The following is a 23374-nucleotide window of genomic DNA, read 5'->3' as shown; positions in this document are numbered from 1 at the left end:
CCTATACACACACACACACACACACACGATCTGCTGCGCTACCGTCACACCCCCTATACACATACGGCCGAAATTATATATATATAACCAAAATCGATCAGTTGCTGTTTTTTTATATGTATTATCGGCCTCGCCAGTCGCCACCCACCCATTTATATTAAATTGCGCCACTCGATTGGCCCTCTGACAGGTAGTGGATGAATTTATATATATATATAATTATATATATAAAGGTCACGGCCCACTTGCTTTAGTTTTGTAATTTTAAGCTATTAAAAATATACTGCATGTCAAAGGGAGCAACACAATGGCGCACAGATTAAGGTTATGATAACTTTATATATATATATATATATATATATACTTACTGCAAGATTCTTTGGGTTCCACGTTTACACTCTCCAACTACTTGGCAGGCCGTAGTGAAGCTCCTCCACTAGCCCTCACCTTGTTCTATATGCACCTAGTGTGTTCACACCTAGGTAATGGATAACATTTGATATATTCACCATACTGCATTTCCCATTCATACTCAACAAATTAGTCAACACAAAGACATCGAATTCTAACCCTGCATGTCTCAAGTGAATACACAATCTCCATATCGATAGCTAAGGCATACCCAAACAATGATCCTTGCTAAACTCTTACAATTGTGAGGAGAAGAAGGGGGTGTGTTTTCGTCTTTTCCTTGGTTTGCTATAATCAACACCTTGTGAACTACATAACTCATGCACATTGTGCTGTTTTGTAAGATTTGTTTCCTGTGCAGGCATCAGAACTTGGCGTCTGGTAAGAAAATAGTGTTGGCTCAACAAGTTTGGTCAGCAGACCAGAGAATAGTGGTGCTTCAAGTGGCTCAACATGTTCGATTAGAGGTGGAAGTCATCCAACAAACAGCAGGTAAGGGCACCAGATACACATGGATGCATGCACAGATGCATCATGGTATACATATCTATACGTTTGTATATGGCTTATTTGACATGTGCATGCATATTGTGTTTATGACAATGTATGTGCATATATGCAAATAGAAGATAGCTATACTACTTGCAAAATAAAAATCATCAAATTTGACCTGTGAGAGGGCGGATGGAACCGTGAACTGTATACATCCCCCTATTTCACCACACTCGTCCAACCAAGATTTGACCGAGTTAGCCCATCATCAATGGTCAGCTAAGCAGCTGCCTGGATTCTCCACGCCGCCACCAGGATCAGTATCCATGCAAACTCTGGGGAGATGTTTGATAGAAAGGCAGTTGCATGTGAGGTCGCATGTGAATGAAGAACTCGTGGGAACCAATTCTAATTGGGATAATCCTTCTGCATATAGGCAAAGCCGTCATCAGTATAGACCACAAAGTGGCCCACAAGGTGTGCGAGGTAAACCATAGGGATCATGTCATGTAACAAAACCTTTTCACAGTCATCAAACATCAGCATCCTTAAAGATGTCCACAAGTCCTAGACAGCTGCAGCAACTTAGGAAGAATATATGCTGCTCAAAGGTGCTTGAAGCAAGAAAGGCCACACCCCACTACAGTGTTATAACAAACTTCAGGATCACACTCCCTTGTGTGGCCAATTGGAAAAAAACGTTTTGTAGAGGAATCCACCCTACTCTCGTTCTGAAGATCTTCTATGGCTTTGCCAAAGGATTGCTTATTCCACTAGCTTTGACTTGTCCTACTACCTAGCTGTGGACCTTCAGAACCTTTGCAGCTCTTGGCAGCACAGAACACTCACGAGGGCCAACTGATGAAGGTCCATGACAAGCAGGAAGAGAGGTAAAAGAATGCACTCGTTCCTCCTTGCAACCATTGTAGCGTAGGCCCTTCCCAATAGTTGGTGAGAAAATTCCAGAGATGTTGGGGTGAAAGAATTGAAGAAAAGAGTTGCTTCCATGTTCACAAGATTAGCTTTCAACTTCTCCACGATATCGCTCCCAAACATAGTACTCAAGAAGGTGGCCATCGTCACAGGTTCGATGTAGTAGTGTCTACTCTTCGTACACTCATGCATAGCTAGCATGATAACAATCCAAGGTCACCATCTTCCCCCTAATACCTTTATGCACCACCATCGACGCAAACCTCCATCAGCTTGTCTAGAAAATCACCCAGCAATTTGTTGTCCTCAACATGCAACAACATAGCAACACCAGCAGCAAGAGCTGCTCCACAGTGGCTCCCTGGCCTTTCCTATCTTGACAATGGTCCTCATGTGCTTTGCCACAAGTTGCTGTGGAAGAGACCCCCATGCAGCCACATCAAATCCCGCAATACAAGCAAAAACAGCTAGCTAAATCCCGAGTCACCCAGCTCAGTTCTGTGAGATCAACAAACATCATCTGTGCCAATAGAATGGTTGCAGTTAGCTTGTCTTTTGTGTCGATGAAATCGTAGTATGCTGCCCCGAGTGGCCTCCAATATCGTATTACATGTTTTGGATTTGTGTTTACATCACTCACTGCTGCTGGTCTCAGTGCTGCTAGCCTGGGTAAGAATATCACTATTTCCAATCAAAAAAATGGGGCGGTAAAAAATGAAAGTGTGAGCCAATCTCACACCTGGGTAAGAATATCACTATTTCCAATCAAATAAATGGGACGGTAAAAAGTGAAAGGGTGAGAGCCAATCTCACACGGACTGGGATCTTCCTCTGCAGCTGTGTTGCTAGGTCCACCACTTTCCAATCAGTGCCGAATACAAGACTGAAAAAGTTGCTGCAGCTTGGGATACTTCTTAGCGACCTCCTGAACTTTGAAAACCTCTCACCTAGCTCTCCTACCTCGTCTACACACAAAAGAAGCAGTGACTCACACATGCTCCAGCTTATTCACACCTTCCTCTAAGAACAGCTCACACTTCTCTTCATTCCATTTTGGAAGTTCTGAAGAGCTGAGAGTTGCCTGGAAATGATCACATACTTCAGTTAAGAGGAAGAGGTCTTGGTCTTTATGTTGTGCATGTATCCATGCTTCACATGTCATGCCATCACCGCTTATAATATGCGTACTGAGGACTGCCACGATGCTTGCAACAAGTGTCAAAGTTTTTCTCACTAGATTTTGGGCCCAAAGACAGTTCTTCCCCATTGCCCAAAGCTAGCTGTTCCTGGCTTGCACTTTAGAGACATAAGCGGCATTTACGATCAACTTACCTTAAGATCATTATTTTCATCCTCAAGAAACTCCTCGAGTGCATCTTTGAAGACAAAGAAATCTTCTCCATTGCTGTCTTCACTATTTCCAACACATCCAGTCTGAAGGTGCAGCAGCCCGGAACATAGACCCTTGATTTGTCTCGTGACATTGATCACCTTACCAGCTAGCTGCAAAAGGGTTCTTAGGGATGGGATGGGTTCATCACGGAGGGGATCACTAAGAGAGAAAGAGGCACAATTGCCAATGCTAATAGGACTCGAACTGACATCAACTGGAAAGGAAATGCCATGGCCATCTTCACTAAAAACAAGACTGTGGCTTAGAGATTCAAGCTCTGCATCTTCACAGGCAGAGCTATAATTATCATCACATATAGACTAGGAGATGCAGATGCAATGGGCTGGGATGTCTATCTCATCAATAGCTGGCATTGGCCCAGAAAACACATGGAACATATTCTTTGCTTCAAAACCTTCACTATCTTCTAATGTCGAAAAGGAGCTTATAACCAGTTAGATGGCGTAGGAGTGATGCGAACCATGCATGATACAAGTCCTCCCAATCCATCCTGAATGCTTTGGGCCACAGAGCATCTTATTAGCAGACAGCCAAAGCTTGAAGGGTCACTACCGAAAAGCTTATAAAAAGAGACTTGATGGGCGATGCCTCTTATAAAAAGCTTGATGGGCGAAAAAGGGAGAGAGACCCAACGAGTCCATGCCTTTTGGGCCCAGACAAGAGGCATCGACCAGAACATGCAACTGATTTTGCTGCGCAAGGGACATCCATTGATATGAAACACGAGACTGAACTGGGAAAACAAAAAGTCCTTTCTTCTGCCCTTTCTAGATGTGCTGTTACTTTATCCAGATACGATCCAGCCATGATGCAACAGTGAGGCGAGAAGAGCTGGTGAGGAGACCTGGATTCGCACCCAGCAGCCTCTTGAGCTTGTTTTTTGTCTTCCTACCAGTGCCACTGGTGAGCTTCTTTTCAGCTCAGTTGAGTAAACCCTCAAGGAAGGCCACCTAAACTTGTCCCTGTATACCCTAGCTCCACAATCCAAAGCTCTTTGCTCCATCCAACCCACAGATTTCTCTCATAGTCATATATAGTGACAAGTCGGGACTAGTATCCCATGGATATGCATACGCAAACAGCTTGAAGGTAGCTCCACGACTGGCAGTGAAGACAATGTTATACTCAGCACTAGAGATGTTGAGAAACTCCATGATACAGTTGCAGATGGCACATTCCATGGTGAAGAGGTTATGGGACAGAGACGCCAAAAGAGAGAAGGACGAGGAAACTCCATGATGCAGTTGCAGATGGCACATTCCATGGTGAAGGGGTTATGGGACAGAGACGCCAAAAGAGAGAAGGACAAGGAAAAGCCCTCTTCCTCTGTAGACCAAATCCACAGTAATTGAGGCAGGCAAGCACCTCTTCTTCAAGATGGGAGTATTCCTGGAGACGGAGACGGTAAGGTTGGAGGCTCTTGTGGATATGGGCACCGCCGTAGAGGGCGTTCGGGAAGACCTCCATAGCTGCTGCTGTTGCTGCCAAAACTGCGGAATCGGCCGAGCCCAACAACTATGATGATGGGTTGTCCGTAGGAGTTGTCATGACTGACGTGTACAAACTTGGCGCCGTGAACTGGGGAGATTTTCTCAAAGTTAAGGATTTTGAGCTAGGATTTCACATCGCTGATGATGTGAAGCTAGATTTGCTTTCTCCACGTCCGCGAGACGCGTCTCCAGCAGGTTTTTGCCCCTCTCTCTCTCTCTCTCTCTCTCTCTCTACTCGTTAATTATGCACTGATACGGAATTACACACTAAGGCTAGGTTCATACTACCGGAACTGAATCGTGGCTTTCCGAATTGGCAAAATCTAATTGGTGGACCCCATGGGAGGAGAATGAGTATCGGCCTCTAAAGGCTGCCTGTCCAGCAAGCACGGAAAAATACTCCCTACACATGCGGGTCGGAAAGTTGAACCCACATCACATGGCTCACAACCATCCGTTAATCTTGATGACGGGGGTTAGCCCGTGTGAATCATTGTCACTACCAAAAGTGAATGGTGGAACTTGGAGTTGGCAAAATCTAATTGGTGGACTCCATGGACGAAGGAGGAGAATGAGTACCGACCTTTTCCGGCAAGCACGGGAAAAATACTCCCTGCACATGCAGATCGGGAACTTGAATCTAGATCACATGGCTCACAGTCCTTCGTTAATCTAGGTGAGGTGCAGATTTGACGCCGGGGGTTAGCCAGTGTGAAGCATTTAGTCTTATGCCCTTCATTGTGCCATTCGCAGTCTGAATACGGCCTAAGTGTAAGGAAGAAACACATACCACTCTCGACGGATTTTGGTTGACGCTAAAGAGGAGGGATCCACGGGTAAGGACTCCATGCACGATTTTTAATGCGATTTGAACCGTCTGATCATGGCAAAAAAAACTAGGGTCAAAATTGTGAAACTAGGCCGACGAAAAAAACTTGGACCATCTAAAAGTGATGAGACGTCTAAAAGTGATGGGACCCCTCCAAGCTTTGATTGCTGGTGTCGGTCTACATCTCTGGCGCACAAGAATTTAAACTGCCCCCTTCCTCTTTTTCCCCTGCTTCCAATGCACACATCTTTGAGCAAGATGCAGAGATACCTTCTTCTAATCTCAACCCACAGGTCGCCCACTGCACTCAATCTTAGTCCATTGGACATGCTAGCCACCATGTCGCCTGCTAGGCATGCAAGTGTATATGGGGGACACGATGATGGCGGTGGAGAAAGTGTGCTTGAGCAACTCAATATTCTACAAGAAACCCAGCTCAACACACCTACCATGCATTCCAATCTGGTAAGTACACTCAAATCTATCATTTGCCCATTGTCCTGCCCTACTTCAAGATTGCAATAGGAAATTGGCCAGGAATAGCATGTCTTGGACATGGCATATGAAGCTCCCACACCACCTACATCGCTACCCTTTGTTTCCCCTCAATGGAACCTGGCAGGTGCAGGGGATCAACACTTGCACATCACTTATAAGCAGAAACCAACATTGCTCCTACCTAGGGCATTTATGTCCAAGAGAAGTGCTGGGCTGGATAGAGATACATCGACTCATTCTCAGGCTCTCCCTAAAGCCTCCATCTATGTATTCTCTAGTTGCTTCACCTTTCATAGTTCAATAGTCGCAATTTTGGGTGCTGGCAGTAAGAGGCCAAGGCCTTCTACAGTGCGGGACTACTCGGAAGGTTGTGGTAAGAATGTCAAAAGAAATGGTGACTGGAGACAAGATGCTAGGATTCCTTCCATTGATGGCATCACAATGTTGGTGAAACTGGTGGAGGCAAGGATGGATGGTGATCATGAATGCTCGCAAGGACAAGTGTCGACTGCAAAGAGGTATGGTTTGAAGAAACAATCAGCTATACTTCTGCAAAGATCAGCACCCCACTATTGGCAAAAACTAGTGGCTTCTTAATGATGAGCTTTGGCAAAGTTCTTGCAAGATGGGAAGTGAAAAGCTAGAGAGAATGAAACTATTCTGCTTTCTTGAAAGACAATATAGCTAAGAGAGGCCTCACCACATATGGCCGTGGAGTATATGCTAGGGCACTAATATAGGCAAGATAGGGAGGCAATTGGACGATCACTTCGAATTGTCCAAGGAAAATGCCAAATACTTCATGGACACTTCCCATTTCTTAGGGGAACAGTAAACAAAGTGCCTGGGCTTTGGTAAAGAGGACTCTTCAGGAGTTTAATTGCATCTGTAGGAGCTTGATAAGCAAGCATAGTTGGCATTCAAGATTGGATCTGGATGCAGCCTCTATTTCAAAAAGCAACGATGGGTGGAGAAATTGCAAGGATTTGAAAATGTTGGGGACATCCCTGGTATAGAAGTAAGAAATCAGTTCCGTTTTTGGATAGAGATGCTGATTATTAGTGCATAGACAAACTCAAGGTGGCATTGACTTTATCATGCTTCTATGAAGATGACAATGAATATGAACACACTTTCATTTACATTGGGCAAGGTGGGAATAACTACAAAGGAGACAAAACAAAGTAGTGACCAGCAGCTAGCTTGTGGAAACCTTGCCCTTAGTAATAGCCGCAAAGAGTAATAAATAAACACACATTTGGGATTTAATGGAGCATTGTTAATAGCTATGATAAGACTCGTGTATATAAAGCTATGTGCAGTGTACAAAGTGGACATACGTATGGGATGTGCCAGTGATACAAGGATGTTTGAAGCTGTGGGGATGCAGAGAAGATATAGCAATGATTTCAAGAGCTTTGTAATGTCTTTAGGATAGTTTAGATGTCAGAAAATGATATTTTAGGATTATATATAGGTTTAGGACCAATTTAATACTATTTTGATCGCCCAAGTGTGGGTGGAGGTGGGGCTATATAAGCTAAAAAATCCTAAAACGTGAATCATTTTTATGTGGACTCATTTTGGAGCTCTCATGGAGAGCTTGAGCGTGTTAACACTTGGATCCAAGGTAGAGTACTCATAACTCTTGAAGTTATTGTGTTTTGATTAAGTTATGTAGGTTTAAGTGTATATTTTCTTTGATCCCAATCTTTAGCATTTGTTAGAGTTTGGTTTAGCAACAACTAACCGTTTGTGTGGTTTCTTTCTTGTGGAATACGACCGTGGAGCTTAGTGGGACCGATTCCACATACATTTTGGCACTGTTACCGGGAAGGATGGCCTTCGCAAATGAGGAATACAACAAGAGAACGGCTTCATAGACGCGTGCTGTAGACACATAAATTATTTTTTGCTTTTATTTTTATGTTTATTAATACGTTTAAAATTGCGTCTATACATGTGTTTATACATGCGTTTATTTCACTTAGATGCAAAAATAGATGGCGTAAATAGACGCAAAACTAAAAATTAAAAATGGGCGCTCAGAATTTTTCGAGACTCGTTTTACTATGCGCGTCGATGAAATTCAGCAAGGTATGCTTCCATCTCCTTGATTTCTCCTCTTACTCTTGCACTCCCTTGCCCTCCCCTTGCCCACTAGCTCTGCCCTTCACTTCTTTGCTTCTGATTTAGGGTTTTTTGTGCATGAATGTATGTTATGGGGATGAATGCATCAATGTAGGTACTCTTTTCTACTTCAAGGCATCTTCTACATCTAAGGTAAGCTCTCTATTTCTTTCCCCTTTGTAATGTAAACCTAATCATGCTAATTGCTTTGATGTAATATATTTTTTGTTCATATATAGGTTTCAGTGGTTCAAGCATTTCAAATAAGCTCTCCAAGAAAGCTTTAGCTCTCCGCTTGTACTACATCTCCTTTCAAGTTCATGATTGTATGTAATTTTTTAACTTGTGGATGTCTAATTTAAATTTTAATTCATGTTTAATGTTATTATTTTAATTAAACATGAATATAGTACATATATATATGTTCAATGTATAAGTATATATGTATATACCTAGTATATATAGTATATATACATATGTATAAGTAGTATATGTAGTATATCTAGTTTATATATATGTATATATCTAGTATATATAGAATATATATATTTAATATATATATATATATATATATATATATGTATGTATGTATGTATGTATGTATGTATGTATGTATGTATGTATGTATGTATGTATAAGTTTATATATCTAATATATATAGTATATATATATATATCTAAGTATATATATAGTTTATATGTATATATAAGTATATATGTATATATCTAGTATATATATAGATATAGGTATCTAGTATATAGTATGTATAAGTATATTTGTATATATCTATAGATATAGACATAGGTATATATCTGTAGTACGTAGGTATATAGTATGTATAAGTATATATCTATATAATATATAGATATAGACATATATATATATATCTTTACATACATATATAGTATAGGTATATAGACATAGGTATATCTAGTATGTATGTATACATAGACATAGGTATATATATATCTCTACATACATATATAGTATATGTATATATATAGTAGTACATATATAGTATAGATATATATATAGGTATATATATATATTTGTATCTAGATACATTTATAGTATATAATATGTAGTATGTTCACACATAATAATATTACCATGCACTCACCATACAAAGCATATAAAGACCTGATAACATATAATTATATATTGTAATTTATAACCTACAGTCTATTTACCGTTAGATAGTGTCATATTTATTTATCCAGCTAAGACCTAGGTGCCTATGTGCCCACAAGTAGAAGACTAAAAATGTAGAAAATTGCTCACATTTCTGATTACAAAAAACAAGTGAAATAGACTATATAACACTAGTCAGACTATGTAGTCAGCATTCCTTTTCTAGAGCATACGTTGCCTTCTTTGTGCGCACCAAATCTTGTAGATTTTGGAAGAGGCGTATATATGTATAACAAAAAACCGCAAGACGTATGCATGAAAATTCCGTTTTTGTACGTTTTTTATGTTTTTGGATATATGTATTGTTTTTTTTATATATGTACATATACATAACCTTTATTATATACAATACAATGTGTTCATATATTTTTATGTAGATATATATCTTATTTGATTTAAAAACGCAAGGCATATTCATAAATATTATGTTTTTTTTACATTTTTAAAATTGTTTTGATATATATATTGTGTTTTTTCAATATACTCATATACATAATCTTTTTTATATACAAAGAAACGTACGCATATACTTATATATATGTGTGTGTGTGTGTGTGTGTGTGTGTGTGTGTGTGTGTGTGTGTGTGTGTGTGTGTGTGTGTGTGTGTGTGTGTGTGTGTGTGTGTGTGTGTGTGTGTGTGTGTGTGTGTGTGTGTGTGTGTGTGTGTGTGTGTGTGTGTGTGTGTGTCCTGTTTTATATGAAAATGCAAGACATATGCCAAAAAAATTATTTTTTTACGTTTTTTATTTATTTGGGATATATATATTATGTTTTTCAAATTTATACATATATATAACCTTTGTCATGTATAAAAAACATATTCATATACTTATATATATATATATATATATATATGTCTTGGTTAATAGAAAAACGCAAGATGTATGCATTAAAAGTACGTTTTTTTACGTTTTTTATATTTTTTTAATATGTGTGTTGTATTTTTTTTATATGTACATATACATTACCTTTGTTATATATATTAAAATATATTCATATACTTTTATATAGATATATATTCATAAATAGCAGCCCTTCACCATTGCCTCATGAGGTAGTGGAGGAGGAAGTGTTGGATGATATGGTTCGTGATTTCTTTACGCATCATCGGATTGAGGGAGATCAATGCGCAGAGAATGACAAGCTTTTTTTAGCAACATCGATCCCATTGTTTGAGGGATGCACCTTCTTTGTTCTATGAGTTTCATTGGAGTTGCTCAACCTACAAACAATGTATGGATGGAGCAATGCAAGTTTGAATGCGTTGCTCACGTAAACATTGCTTAGTACTTGACTGAAAACCGTCGTTTTTGCATTCTTTCATTCTTGCATGTGTAGGTCATTTATGCACCTAGCGTGGAAAATAATAGATGGTGGCATGTCATCCCCATCTTGCCACATTCTAAAGTAGTATACAGTACTTTCATGGCAACGGTGGAGGATGATGTGGTCGACAACAAAAATGAATATTGTGACTCTAAGATGAGAGTGGAGGATGAGCATGTTGGAGATTCTGCCATTGGTGATGATGAGTATATTGAGGATAGTAGCTCCTCAAGTAGTGGAATCGATTTTTTTATAAGCTTAGATATTAGTGTAGACGTTGAAATAGACAGTTTAGCAAGGCTTGACCTTATTGAAGATGAGGCTGAATCCTAGATTCCTCAAGTTTGTTCATGATAATCTTTATGCAATGTCTCTCTCATTTCTCATGTCTTGTCTTGTTGTCATTTCTTGTTTTGTTGTGGATGATGTTATGTATTAAGCATTAAGCATTAAGTATGTTTCAAGTTTGTGGACATTGTTGTTATGTATTAATTATTCAGTATTAAGTATGCTTCAAGTTCCACGTTTGGGTTTTTCTTGTGTATTCTAATTTGTGAAGTGAATGTTGGCTTGGTGCAGTATGTGGGGATCAGGAGCAAGGGGATCAGAGTCTGGGGGATATTATCATCCCGTTCTTGATCCTGAGAAGGATGCCCTCGCCAGGAATCAAGAGCAGTTTATACAGGCGGTGGAAGCTTTCTTTGGTCATCCGCCCATCCCAGAGGAGTTGTGGACATACACTAAAGGCTCTGCTTTGCCCACAACTAGACCCACTCCCCTCCCCTCTCCTTCTTTCTCATTCACTACTCTTTCTCCTTCAGTTGCAGTCACTCCAGCGGGGGGCTCTTCAGTCATGCCTTCCCCTATTACTACTCCTCCATTCAGTCCATTCGCATGTCCCTGAGCCGGTATAGACCCCACACCTCCTGCGACTCTTCCTCATGGTTCACATCATAGTAGTAGGGAGAGTGGACATAGAGAGAGTAGGGAGAGTGGAGGGAGGGTGAGTAGAGGGAGGGAGAGTAGAGAGAGTGGACATAGGGAGAGTAGGGAGAGTGAAGGGAGGGAGAGTAGAGAGAGTCGATATAGGAAGAGCAAGGAGAGTGGAGAGAGGGAGAGTAGGGAGGGTAGCTATAGGGGGAGTAGGGAGAGTGGACGTAGGGAGAGCACGGAGAGTGGCCGTAGGGAGAGTAGGGAGATTGGAGGGAGTAGGGGAAGGAGAGGGAATAGAGGGAGGGGATGCATGGGGGCGTGCTTTGGGGGTTCCTCTAGTTCGGATGGTGAGGGAGATGGGCATGAGACATATTACTCTTTGACTGTTGCTGCGGGAGGGATTTTAGATGATAGGAGGGGACGTGAGGTTTTACAGTACTTGCGGCAAGTAGTTGCTTCAAACTACAAAAATTATTTCAAGTCTTAGCCCAAGCAAAAGAAATCCCACTTCAATGAAGTCCTTAGATCGATGCATGCGGCCTACTCAAATCCCAAAAATAGCCATTTTGATGAAGTCTGGGCGAAGAGAAAAGTAGGGGAGATCCTGGCTAACAAAAAGGCTCTCCTTATGAGGTAATCTAGGGCTTAGAAAGATCGGTTGGATCGAGGAGAGCTAGGACATGGCATTCCAGGCAGTGCACATGCTCATGAGTGGGAGGAGGCGATGTAGAGAGCTCATGCGGGTGGGAGTGTACGACACCAATGGGCGCGACGGATCCAGATGGAGAGATATAGATCATCTCACTATGGCTCTAGAGGTGTCGCATCTTGGCAGGCTGAGTTTGTAAGTACTCTAAACCATGTTTGTTAATGAGACTTGATAAATGCATGTAAATCAGTTCTAACCTATGGAATGTATGATAATTGGTCTTGTGCAGTTAGAGGTCGTGGGTAGAGAACCCACTGTTGTGGAGATAGCAGTGGGTTCTCTATGGAATGTATGATAATTAGTCTTGTGCAGTTAGAGATCGTGGGTAGAGAACCCACTGTTGTGGACATAGCAGTTCTAACCTATGCATTATGCGGGTGGGCATGGATAATAGAAAAAACCAGAGAGTTGCAGGATGGGAATTGTAGCTTTAAAATAGGAGCTACAATTTCCATCCTGCAGCTCTTTGGTTTTTTTCTGTGTTTTTCGGCGGTTTGCGTCTATATTTGCGTTTATCTTTGCGTCTATATTTATGTCTAGGCAAACAGACGCAGAAATAAATGCGTTTATAGACGCAAATATAAACACATATATAGACGCATGTCCAAAGATGCATGAATAAACGCCAGTATAGACGCATCAACACAAATTTTGACCGCATTCAACTTATGCGTCTACCTATGCGCCTGATACCTGTTTCCCTTGTAGTGGAACCAGACTTACACGCATTTGTCGGTATTCCTTTGTTTATCTTGCATTTTTTGTGTTTTTGCAAAGATTAAGAAAAAGTAGAGTAGGAAAACTCCCCATGCCGGTTGAGCGAAGCTCTCGATAACATTTTTTCAAGTTGTATTTTTTAAGTTGCGTTTTTTAAAGTTGTGTTTTGAGGATTAGTAATAGGATTAGTGTTCTTTGAGTTATTTTAGGGTTAGCATTTTTTAGTGTTTTTAGGATTAGCTTAGGGGTCATTTTCAGTGAAGGATTTAGGGATTCATTAGGGTTTTTCTTGGGCATTAGGGTTTGTATTTTTAGGTCTTATTAGAGTTGCAAAAGAACCATGAGCACAAGGTCGCACTTGAGTGACACAAACACCGCATAGAGAAGAGTGGTCTCTGCCATTGTGAGAATTGTTGAGGAGCTTGGGTGTTGTAGCCGGCCTTAGGGCATTTTGTGGGAAGAAACTGCCATCGGAGAGCGGCCAAAGCCACCACAAGAGCAAGGAGGGAGGGAAGGAGAGCTTAGCCAAGGAGGCCGTTATAGAGAGAAGGTAAAATGCTAGAGTGGTGGAGAGAAGTCACTTGGTGGTACTTTGTGTCAGCCATTTAGTGTTTGGAGTAGCGACCGGAGAGCGCGCGTTGAGGCCAAGAGAGGGCGGATTTGAGCTGCATGCCAGTTGCAGGTGGCCTTGGGAATGTTGTGGCTTAAGCAAAAGGGTTGCTCTAGAGCACACAAGCACGGTCAGTAGGAGCTATAGTAGAAGCAATGAAGAGAGCTTAGTGAGCCGGGCCGATGCTAGGAGCACAACGCCGCCGAGAGCAAGGCCAGGAGGAGGAATAGCCGAGGTTGCTGAGAAAAAGAGAGAGTAGTTCGGGCACGAGGTAAGCGGCTTAGGATCAAGAAAAGCCAACTCAGGTGGTGCAGGAGCAAGGGCCAGGACTGGCCCACTGGCCGAGAAAGGAGGTGCAGGACAGGGTGCCAGAGATGAAGAGGGAAACGCAGCTTGACGGCTTAGGTGTAGAGAAGCCGAGAGAGTAAAGACAGTTCTTAGAAGCTACCCTAGGGCTTTAGCCGGCAAGCAAGGCTACTGTCAGGGCCATGGTCTAGGACCTAGCTAGGGAGTGTCGGTGAGAGAGCGCGGAAGCACCAGCGCAGGAAGGAGTGACGATCGCCAGGTAAGGTGTAGGTGAGAGCTAGAAACGCGAAGCCGAGGTGGTAAAAACTCTGCATACACGACACACTACCCCATATCAGCAGCGCGAGCGCATGCGCACACACTCACTTGAAGACGCACACGCACACACATAAACCCGCACACATGCCACCGTCGGCCGACGAGAAACCTTTTATAAAGAAAAACGAAACCTTAAACCTAAGGTTTAAAAACAAAAAAAATTATTAATTAATTAAACTAATTAATTACTTAATTAATTAATTAAAAATTGATTTAAAACAAAAAAACAATTATTAAAACAAAACAAACAAACACAACTGGCCTACACCCACAGGCACATTAACACACACACGTACATACACACACTCACACTCACCTACATTCATCTACACGTGCACCCAGACACATGCGTACACGCACTCACACACGCTTTAGTGCACACACATATGGGAATGTAAAAGTGTAAAGCAGAAGGGAAAAGCCAAGAAAAAAAGAGGCAATTGTGTGAAGTGTCAATGCTCGCAGAGATCGGCTATAGTGTATCCTCAACTGGTGCAAAATTGCATTTTTCAAAATCAAATCTCCAGTGGGTAAAAATCGGAAAATATTTATTTGTTCATAGAAGAAAAATCGGGTTGATTTGGGGCATTGCTGTCCTTCGCATTGACCAAAGAAAAAGTTTTCCGCAAACACTAGTTTGTGTGTGTGGGGTCACCTAGCTTCTCATAGCCCTCGGAGATTTAAAAAGCAGAAAAGGAAAAACTAGACAACATAATTTTGCGAGCCAGCTCAACAACCGTGCCACCTTGTCTTAAACGCACTCCCATTGAGTTAAATCGGACCCCACTAGAAAGTGTTCCAGACTATAGACAAGCCTCTTCTTCTGAACCCTCCGAAGAAAACCGAGGGAGAAAAGGGTTCGAACCACTTTGCTCTCAACCCATTGGAAAGATAAAATGACCATGGGCTTGCTAGACATGCAAAACCAAGTCCATTACACAAATGAGGAGGGGCCCAGACATTTCAGAATCAATGGGCTAAATGCAATGAACGGACAGGACAATGGGTGGTGGGGACCCAGATCAAATAGCGTATCAACTTTAGGACCTCCACTGGGATTCCCAGCCCGACCTTGGGATGGAAGGCATAGGCCTTATCCAGACATTTCACAACCAAGTCCACTTTGCTCTCAACCCATTGGAAAGATAAAATGACCATGGGCTTGCTAGACATACAAAACCAAGTCCATTACACAAATGAGGAGGGGCCCAGACATTTCACAATCAACGGGCTAAATGCAATGAACGGATAGGACAATGGGTGGTGGGGACCCAGATCAAATAGCGTATCAACTTTAGGACCTCCACTGGGATTTCCAACACGACCTGGGGATGGAGGGCATAGGCCTTATCCAGATCCTTCAACACTAGGAATCAACCAGAAATGTAACAATCCTATGGTTTCAACATCTAAGCTAGAACATGAGCAGTCAGGATCACATCTGATAGCTGACACCCAGACAGGGATTAGTTCATCTTACGGACCGTACGGTAGCTAGGATGCATGGGCTACAAGCTGAACCCCGTTATGCCCACATGCATAAGAGCCAGAGGGATCAGAAAGATGGCCATTTGAGCCATAGAAATTCAGGTGAAATATCCCAACAACCCCTAGAGGAAGCCACAGATATCCACACTCGCATGAGAGCGCATATACTTCCAGAACCAAGGACTGAAGAGAGACATCCAAGCCACAGGTTGCCATAACCTCTAGGCGAGCCTAATGTGAGATTTTTAATGCCTAGATAGGTAGAGAGCTCACAAGACGATGAGTTCCTAGGCTATGGACAAGATCTGATTTTAGATAGATCTCCTAGGATCGAAAGAATTGATAGAAAGAGAGTTAGACCCTCTCAACTTAGAAAGCTTTGCAAAGCTTTTGAAGGATCAAGTGATCCATATGATCATATAGCATTGTTCAAGCAAGTAATCTATGCTAAAGAAGTTGACGATGTGCATACCATAATGGTCCAAGGTTTTGGTTTGACCTTGAGGGGAAAGCTTTATCCTAGTTCCAAAACCTACAAAACTCAATGCTTACTGACTTTGAAGTCTTGGTACAAGAGTTTATCACAGAAAATACCAAGAGAGGTATCAAGCACAACACTCTAAGAATTCCATTAAGATTTAGGGTTAAGGGTACCTTTGGCAAACATCCACGAGCATACTCCCATTCCTCTGGACTGATATGCATTCCCTCATCTCTTTCCAATCTCTCCATCTTCTCATACAACCAATTTGTGTGAATATCCTTTGGGAGTGATCATAGATCGCGAGGATATGGTACGGCATGTGCATGGCTTGATCGAAAGGCTACCCTTTCACTATTTCTTCTTGCCTTTGCTTTCTCATAAATTTCTACCCATTTAATCATGACTCACTATTTAGAATACAAAATGTGTTCAACTTGCTCTGTCTATCTTTGTCCATCACTTTGGGTCGCCCTTTTCCTTGAGGCACAATGGATGTCATTCTTAAGTCCTCGTCATTATTCCATAGCCGTGGGAGAGACGAGTCTACCTGGGATCTATAGCAGACTGCCTCCACCGCCATAACTCTTGCCTCATCAATCATACTGGGATCTATTTCCTTTGAGCTCACAAATCTTGCAAGCTTGCCTAGCTTGTAAATAGTCTCACGTACATTCCTTGATGCACATTGACCAATGTCAATGGGTAGTATAAACTGCAATAGTCTCACGTACATTCCTTGATGCACATTGACCAATGGCAATGGCTAGTATATGAGTATATTGAAAAAATACTATATATATATCATTTAGACATAAAAAAACGTAAAAAAACGAAATTTTTTTGCATATGCCTTGCGTTTTTTTATCAAACAATACATATATCTACATAAAAGTAAATGAATATATTTTAATATATATAACAAAGGTTATGTATATATACATATAGAAAAATACAGTACATATAACAAAAAAACATAAAAAAACGTAAAAATACATACTTTTCATGTATATGCCTTGCATTTTTATATTAAACAAGATATATATAGCTACATAAGTAAATGAGTACGTTTTTTAATCTACAACAAAGGTTATGTATATGAGTATATTAAAAAATACTATATATATATCATTTAGACATAAAAAACGTAAAAAAAATGAATTTTTTTTGCATATACCTTGTGTTTTTTTATCAAACAATACATATATCTACATAAGAGTAAATGAATATATTTTAATATATATAACAAAGGTTATGTATATGTACATATAGAAAAATACAATACATATAGCTAAAAAACATAAAAAAACATTAAAAAATGTACTTTTCATGCATACGCCTTGTGTTTTTATATTAAACAAGACATATATAACTACATAAGTATATGAGTACGTTTTTTTATATACAATAAAGGTTATGTATATGAGTATATTACAAAAATACTATATATATATCATTTAGACATATATAGCTACATAAGTATATGAGTACATTTTTTATATACAATAAAAGTTATATACAATAAAGGTTATGTATATGAATATATTAAAAAAAACCTATATATATATATCATTTAGACATAAAAAATGTTTAAATTTTTTTTTGCATATGCCTTGCGTTTTTTAATCAAACAATACATATATCTATATAAAAGTAAATGAATATATTTTAATATATATAACAAAGGTTATGTACATGTACATATAGAAAAATACAGTACATATAACTAAAAAACATAAAAAAACATACTTTTCATGCATACACTTTGCGTTTTTATATTAAACAAGACATATTTAGCTACATAAGTATTCGAGTACATTTTTTTATATATAATAAAGGTTATATAAATGACTATATTGAAAAAATACAATATATATATTATTCAGATATAAAAAACATAAAAAAAGCGAAATTTTTATGCATACACCTTGCGTTTTTTATCAAATAATATATATATCTACATAAAAGTATATGAATACATCTTAATGTATATACCAAAGGTTATGTACATATAGAAAAATACAGTACATATAATAAAAAATATTTAAAAATAAAAAAAACATACTTTTCATGCATATGCCTTGCGTTTTTATATTAGACAAGACATATATAGCTATAAAGTATATGAGTATGTTTTTTTATATACAATAAAGATTATGTGTATGAGTATATTGAAAAAATACTATATATATATCATTTAGACATAAAAATGTAAAAAAAATAAAAATTTTATGCATACGTCTTGCGTTTTTTATCAAACAATACATATATCTACATAAAAGTATATAAATATATTTTAATATATATAACAAAGGTCATGTCAACGTACATATCGAAAAATATAGTGCATATATTGAAAAAACATAAAAAAACTTTAAAAAATGTACTTTTTATGTACATACGCCTTGCGTTTTTATAATAAACAAGACATATATAACTACATAAGTATATGAGTACGTTTTTTTATATAACAAAGGTTATGTATATGAGTATATTGAAAAAATACTATGTATATATCATTTAGACATAAAAAACATAAAAAAATAAAATTTTTATACATACGCCTTGCATTTTTTAATCAAACAATACATATATCTACATAAAAGTACATGAATATATTTTAATATATATAACAAAGGTAATGTATATGTACATATAGAAAAAATACGCTCTGATAAGCTCTTGGATTCAACTTTTGAGCGTGTCAGCTTGTTGGCTCTTTGTTTGCGTAGTCTTGCAAGTCTTTCACTGCTTGGCACCTCACTTTGAATTTCCCAATCAGATTTTGACTTTATGTTTCGCCTTCGGCTTTTCCACCATATGACCTATGCACGGGAATGTCAGGATCAATAGACACGGCCTATCAATCCACTTAAGGTCAATTTGTCCACCACTCTTCCGGCTTATCTCCCCTTGAAGTTAAATATCCACCACACTTCCCCGAATCCGAAAAGATTAAGAGCTCCAATTTGAACTCCTATATTGGTCTCGGATAAGTTTGTGGCTCTTAGCTACGTGTGATAGTCCGTGCCATTCTTCTTCCCAAAAGCTCCACAGAAAATAGGTACCTTCACTGGCCTAGCCTGGACCAATGTGACTGAATTAGTCTGGGTTTGAGTGGTCAGGCTAAGGGTTTGGATACAAAATGAAATACTCTATACACCCTTAGTAAAGGTATGAGTGCCTTGGAGCGGTCCTTCTGGCTTCTTGCAGTTCTAGAATGAAACTTGCTCTCTGAAAATTTTCACCGGAGCCTCCTGTTAGGGCGGTTAAGGTTCAGCCCAATAATGGTAAGATATTGGGATTGAAGTTCTCAGTCTGGATGGGCTTACCAACAGGCCATCTCAAGTCTCAGCGCACATGTGGTAGGGGCCGAAGAATGTTTTCAGACTTGGGTCGGAGCAATTTATTATCTTGGCCGAAGGATAACTCTACGAGTCCATCAGGTTTAAGGAGGGCAGGAAGATACTTTTAACACAAGGATCTAACCACACCTAGAACACAATGATCGGAGCAAAGTAGTAGGTGGGTCAAAGGGCAGCTCTTGTCCAGGGTCAAATGAACTTCACTGCACAACAGTGCCAAAGTGAGTAGTGCGGGGGCTGGTTCACCCCACCTCAAGGGCCGTAAGATATTGTGCTTATTGAGGATTGTAGGACACTAAAGCCAATTGAACACTATGCTTTAGGGCCAATTATCTTCCTTGAGGGGTCGGCTAGAGGTTGGAAGGCTAGGCAAGTCATCTGCTCAGGGGCCGTAGTGTAGTCTCAAAGGGTCTATGACCGTAGGAAAATACTTGTAGGGACTAGAGACACGGTGATGGTTGTTGGATGACCAGGGTACAGAGAGGTATAAATGCGGTAACTAGGGCCGGATAAGGTTCACTTGTGGGCCGCAATAGGATGTGAAGGCCAAGGGCCGGATATCAGGATCCGCTGCAGTCACGGGCCGGATGCGAAGCGCACATTCAGTTTATAACAAAGCCAGATCTTAATAGCAATAGCTGTGCCGGAGTAAAACTAGTGGCACACTGGAGGGGCCGTAGTACAATGGCCACCTCAGGGCCGGACACTTACACATGAAGTAGAGCCGGAGTACAGTTGGGCTGGATGATGTTTAGTGCCGGAGTACTACAGTCGGGTATATGAGCCGTTTGTAGTTGGAACGAGCTGACTGTGGAGCCGGACACAAATGAGGGGCTACAGAGTAGCCTTCGATCGTAGGCTTACTAAGGCAACAAGACCGGAGACAAGATTGGCACCACAGGTGAAAGGCCAAAGGTGGTAGAGCTAAGCCAAGGGTCGGATGCCGATTACAGCTACATGTGTAGGGCCGGAACAATCAAGGATGCTCAGTGCCGGTTGCAATACGAAAACCAATCAGCCCCGGTACTGGGCTGGTGTCGGCTGACGTGAGCACAGGATAGGCCGTTTAGGTTTTAGCTTGTAAGGCTGTTGGCCATGCTTAAATAGCCGTGTCACAAGATTTTTTTTTTTAAAGCCGTGCTTTATCGAGGCTTAATCGTCCGACTTACTATGCAGCGAAACCTTATATGCAGCTCTGATGGGAGATGGCGGTGACCGACTATCAGTGCTCCTTCGGCTCTGTACCGACTAAATAGAGCGGGCCAACTAATTCTGTGTCTTGACCAATATGACCGACTAAAGTGCAGCGATTGCCTTTTGGACCGACTATTTACAATATCGCCTTGGACCGACTATTGTCCTGGTCGCGATGGACCGACTAATTACGATGCAGCAATGGACCAACTATTTATGATGCTTTACACAGCTCTCATATGCTAGATTTTGGGTGTTCAAAAATCTAGCACATGTAAAGATGTGTGTGTGTGTGTCTGTGGATGCCTATTCTATCCTAACTACAAAAACAGAACTAAAAAACTGTAAAATAACTTAAAAGACGTAAAAATATCCTAACTACTAAAAAAAACGTAAAACACATATATCCAACATCCAGAACACGCAGAATACATGGCACCATGCACACACGGACCTAGAATACCTACCAGCACAAGTCGCACACAAGCAAATCAATCTGATGCAAAAACTACTTTCGGACAAACTAACCTACCTAAATGCAACTAAAGCTAAGAGATATGGTCTGGAACAAGAAAAAGGACGTGTGAGGCTGTCGGTCTCCTGCTAGCCTAAGCTCTACTCCCCGACAACGGCGCCAATGTTTCACGGGTCGTCGCGGCCAAGTGAGAACTCCGACAACATAAATACGCAAATGTGTATGTCGTCCAAGGGCGTAGCTGACCCGGCTAGCGCATGGAAGCGACCACACAAGTGTCAGGAGGTGGCCGGAGATTGCACTGGCTAACCTACACACAAGAGAGCCATGACATCTGTCTAACCTGCTAACTAATGGACACCTACTTAATCAAATGCTAACTAGCTGGCGCCGAGAACTTGCACTATCTAAGGACAACACAAACTAAGCTAAGCGGTTGAGCAAGAACACGCAATCCCCTTTCGGGCGAGCCGTATGGGCGTACAGATCTCGGCCTAATCTCTACCGAATCCTCTACAACTCAACCAGTGTGTCCCTAACAGGCATAGACATGTGCCTAATAAGTGTGAGCTCTTGATTAATACTAATTAACACTTAATCGAATAAACAACACACTAATTAAATCTATTTTGATCTACTTGCACACACAGGTAATTGAAAATGCAAGACATGGAATCGAAGAGCTCTGGAAGATGAATAACTTGCTTCTTACGACGACGCAAATGGACACTCGTACAAGCCGTAGCGAGCACAGGACGGCTGGCGCGCAAGTAGCTCTCCACACTTTTCTAAACACTGACCCCCTAGAAATGACTTAAAATCTAACTTTTAAGTTAATTGGTCCGGGTGACCGGACACAACTTAGCCTACTGACTCAGACACTAATATTATACAACTTTGGAAGCTTGATGGCCCCGACTCATACAAGGATTAGGCTATTTTTAGTAAATCAGGTCGACTGGGCCCGTCGGTGCCGGAAACCGAAAAATTTAAAAATTCTCGTACTTGTCCAGCAGCTTCCGTGGGACATGTCCACCATCTTCGGCACTTCACATCGGCCTTCTTCATGCATCTTCGGCATATTTTTAGCTGGCCGGTGCTAGCCCGGAACAGGCATGCAACCAAAGACATGGAGACATTAGTCTATAGGTTTAGAAAAAGCCTCTATGAGTTGAAGCAGGCACCTAGACAGTGGTACATAAGGTTTGACGGGTTTATGATTGAACATGGTTATAAGAGGTGCAACCTGGACCACTTTGTGTATGTCAAGGCGTTGGGTAATGGCAAGAACATCATCCTTACATTGTACATTGATGATATGCTGATTGCTAGTATCAACAAGTAGGAAATCAAGGAGCTCAAGGATGATCTGGCCAAGTCTTTCTCTATGAAAGATTTGGGGGCTACAAAGCGGATTCTTGGTATGAGGATATCAAGGGGTAGGAAGGCCAAGGTACTCACTCTTTCTCAGTAAGAGTATAAGAGACGATACTGGAGAGGTCTAGAATGGACAAAACTAAATTAATCTCTACACCCATGGCGAGCTATTTCAGATTTTGACCAAGGCTATGTGTCCAAAGACACAAGATGAAAAGGAGGTAATGTGTGTCATTAATCCTTATGCTTCAGCCATCGGCTCTCTAATGTATGCTATGATATGGACACGTCCAGATATTGCACATGTAGTAGAAGTGGTGAATAGGTTTATGGACAACCCTAGCAAAGAACACTGGCAAAGAACACTGTTGAGTACGTTTATGGACAACCCTAGCAAAGCACACTGGCAAGTAGTAAAGTGGATACTCATGTATCTACGGGGGACTAGCTCTATGGTTTTGTGCTTTGGGGGCACAGACAAATGTTTTTCAAGGCTATGTGGACTCTGATATGGATGGTGACACAAATACTCGTAGGTCTACAACCGGGTATGTGTTCACTGTGGGTGGCACAACAATTTGCTAGGCTTCAAAATTGCAAAAGATAGTCTCTCTATCTACAACAAAAGTTGATGAGTATGTGGCCCTCACTAAGGCTAGCAAGGAGATTCTGTGGCTTGACATGAG

At 40.7% G+C, this 23374-nt stretch overlaps 1 protein-coding gene, 1 long non-coding RNA gene and 2 pseudogenes across 4 annotated transcripts in view; 2 read left to right on the top strand and 2 right to left on the bottom strand.

Moving 5' to 3' along the window:
* The first annotated feature begins 483 nt into the window (after positions 1 to 483).
* LOC148039223 (uncharacterized) lies at positions 484 to 11881 on the top strand. Of its 2 annotated transcripts, XM_087675106.1 has the most exons (5): positions 484 to 672; positions 773 to 903; positions 7863 to 8164; positions 8313 to 8350; positions 11295 to 11881. In XM_087675106.1, the coding sequence occupies exons 3-5, from the start codon at positions 8105 to 8107 to the stop codon at positions 11617 to 11619; spliced, it is 423 nt and encodes a 140-aa protein (XP_087531232.1). In that variant the 5' UTR covers positions 484 to 672; positions 773 to 903; positions 7863 to 8104; the 3' UTR covers positions 11620 to 11881. The 2 variants fall into 2 exon arrangements, with proteins under 2 accessions (XP_087531232.1, XP_087531231.1); XM_087675105.1 differs by lacking the exons at positions 484 to 672; positions 773 to 903 and adding an exon at positions 4795 to 4935.
* On the bottom strand, positions 1198 to 4717 carry LOC148039224 (uncharacterized; annotated as a pseudogene). Its single transcript, XR_015690377.1, has 3 exons — positions 4581 to 4717; positions 3169 to 4510; positions 1198 to 1329 (listed from the first exon to the last, which is right to left on the bottom strand). The product of XR_015690377.1 is annotated as an uncharacterized LOC148039224 (transcript).
* LOC148039225 (uncharacterized) lies at positions 2539 to 3103 on the bottom strand (annotated as a pseudogene).
* A 136-nt stretch (positions 11882 to 12017) lies between the features above and the next one.
* Positions 12018 to 23374, top strand: part of LOC148039221 (uncharacterized) — a 16864-nt gene continuing 5507 nt past the window's right edge. The window contains exon 1 of the long non-coding RNA XR_015690376.1: positions 12018 to 12492. This is a non-coding gene — a long non-coding RNA (uncharacterized LOC148039221). The remainder of the gene's footprint in view (positions 12493 to 23374) is intronic.

This window comes from Lygodium microphyllum, chromosome 3 (genome assembly GCF_053477565.2).
Source record: "Lygodium microphyllum isolate KBCC chromosome 3, Lygodium_microphyllum_v1.1.10, whole genome shotgun sequence".
Lineage (NCBI taxonomy): Eukaryota > Viridiplantae > Streptophyta > Polypodiopsida > Schizaeales > Lygodiaceae > Lygodium > Lygodium microphyllum.
Note: the sequence above shows the minus strand (reverse complement) of the source record. Positions and strands in the feature narration are given on the sequence as shown.

Excerpts from the sequence above, each read along its gene's own strand:
- LOC148039223 (XM_087675106.1), top strand. The coding sequence starts at position 8,105 with ATGGGCGCTCAGAATTTTTCGAGACTCGTTTTACTATGCGCGTCGATG. Across the intron at positions 8,165-8,312 it reads CGTCGATGAAATTCAGCAAG|GTACTCTTTTCTACTTCAAG; the intron begins GTATGCTTCCAT and ends GCATCAATGTAG. Across the intron at positions 8,351-11,294 it reads AGGCATCTTCTACATCTAAG|TATGTGGGGATCAGGAGCAA; the intron begins GTAAGCTCTCTA and ends GGCTTGGTGCAG.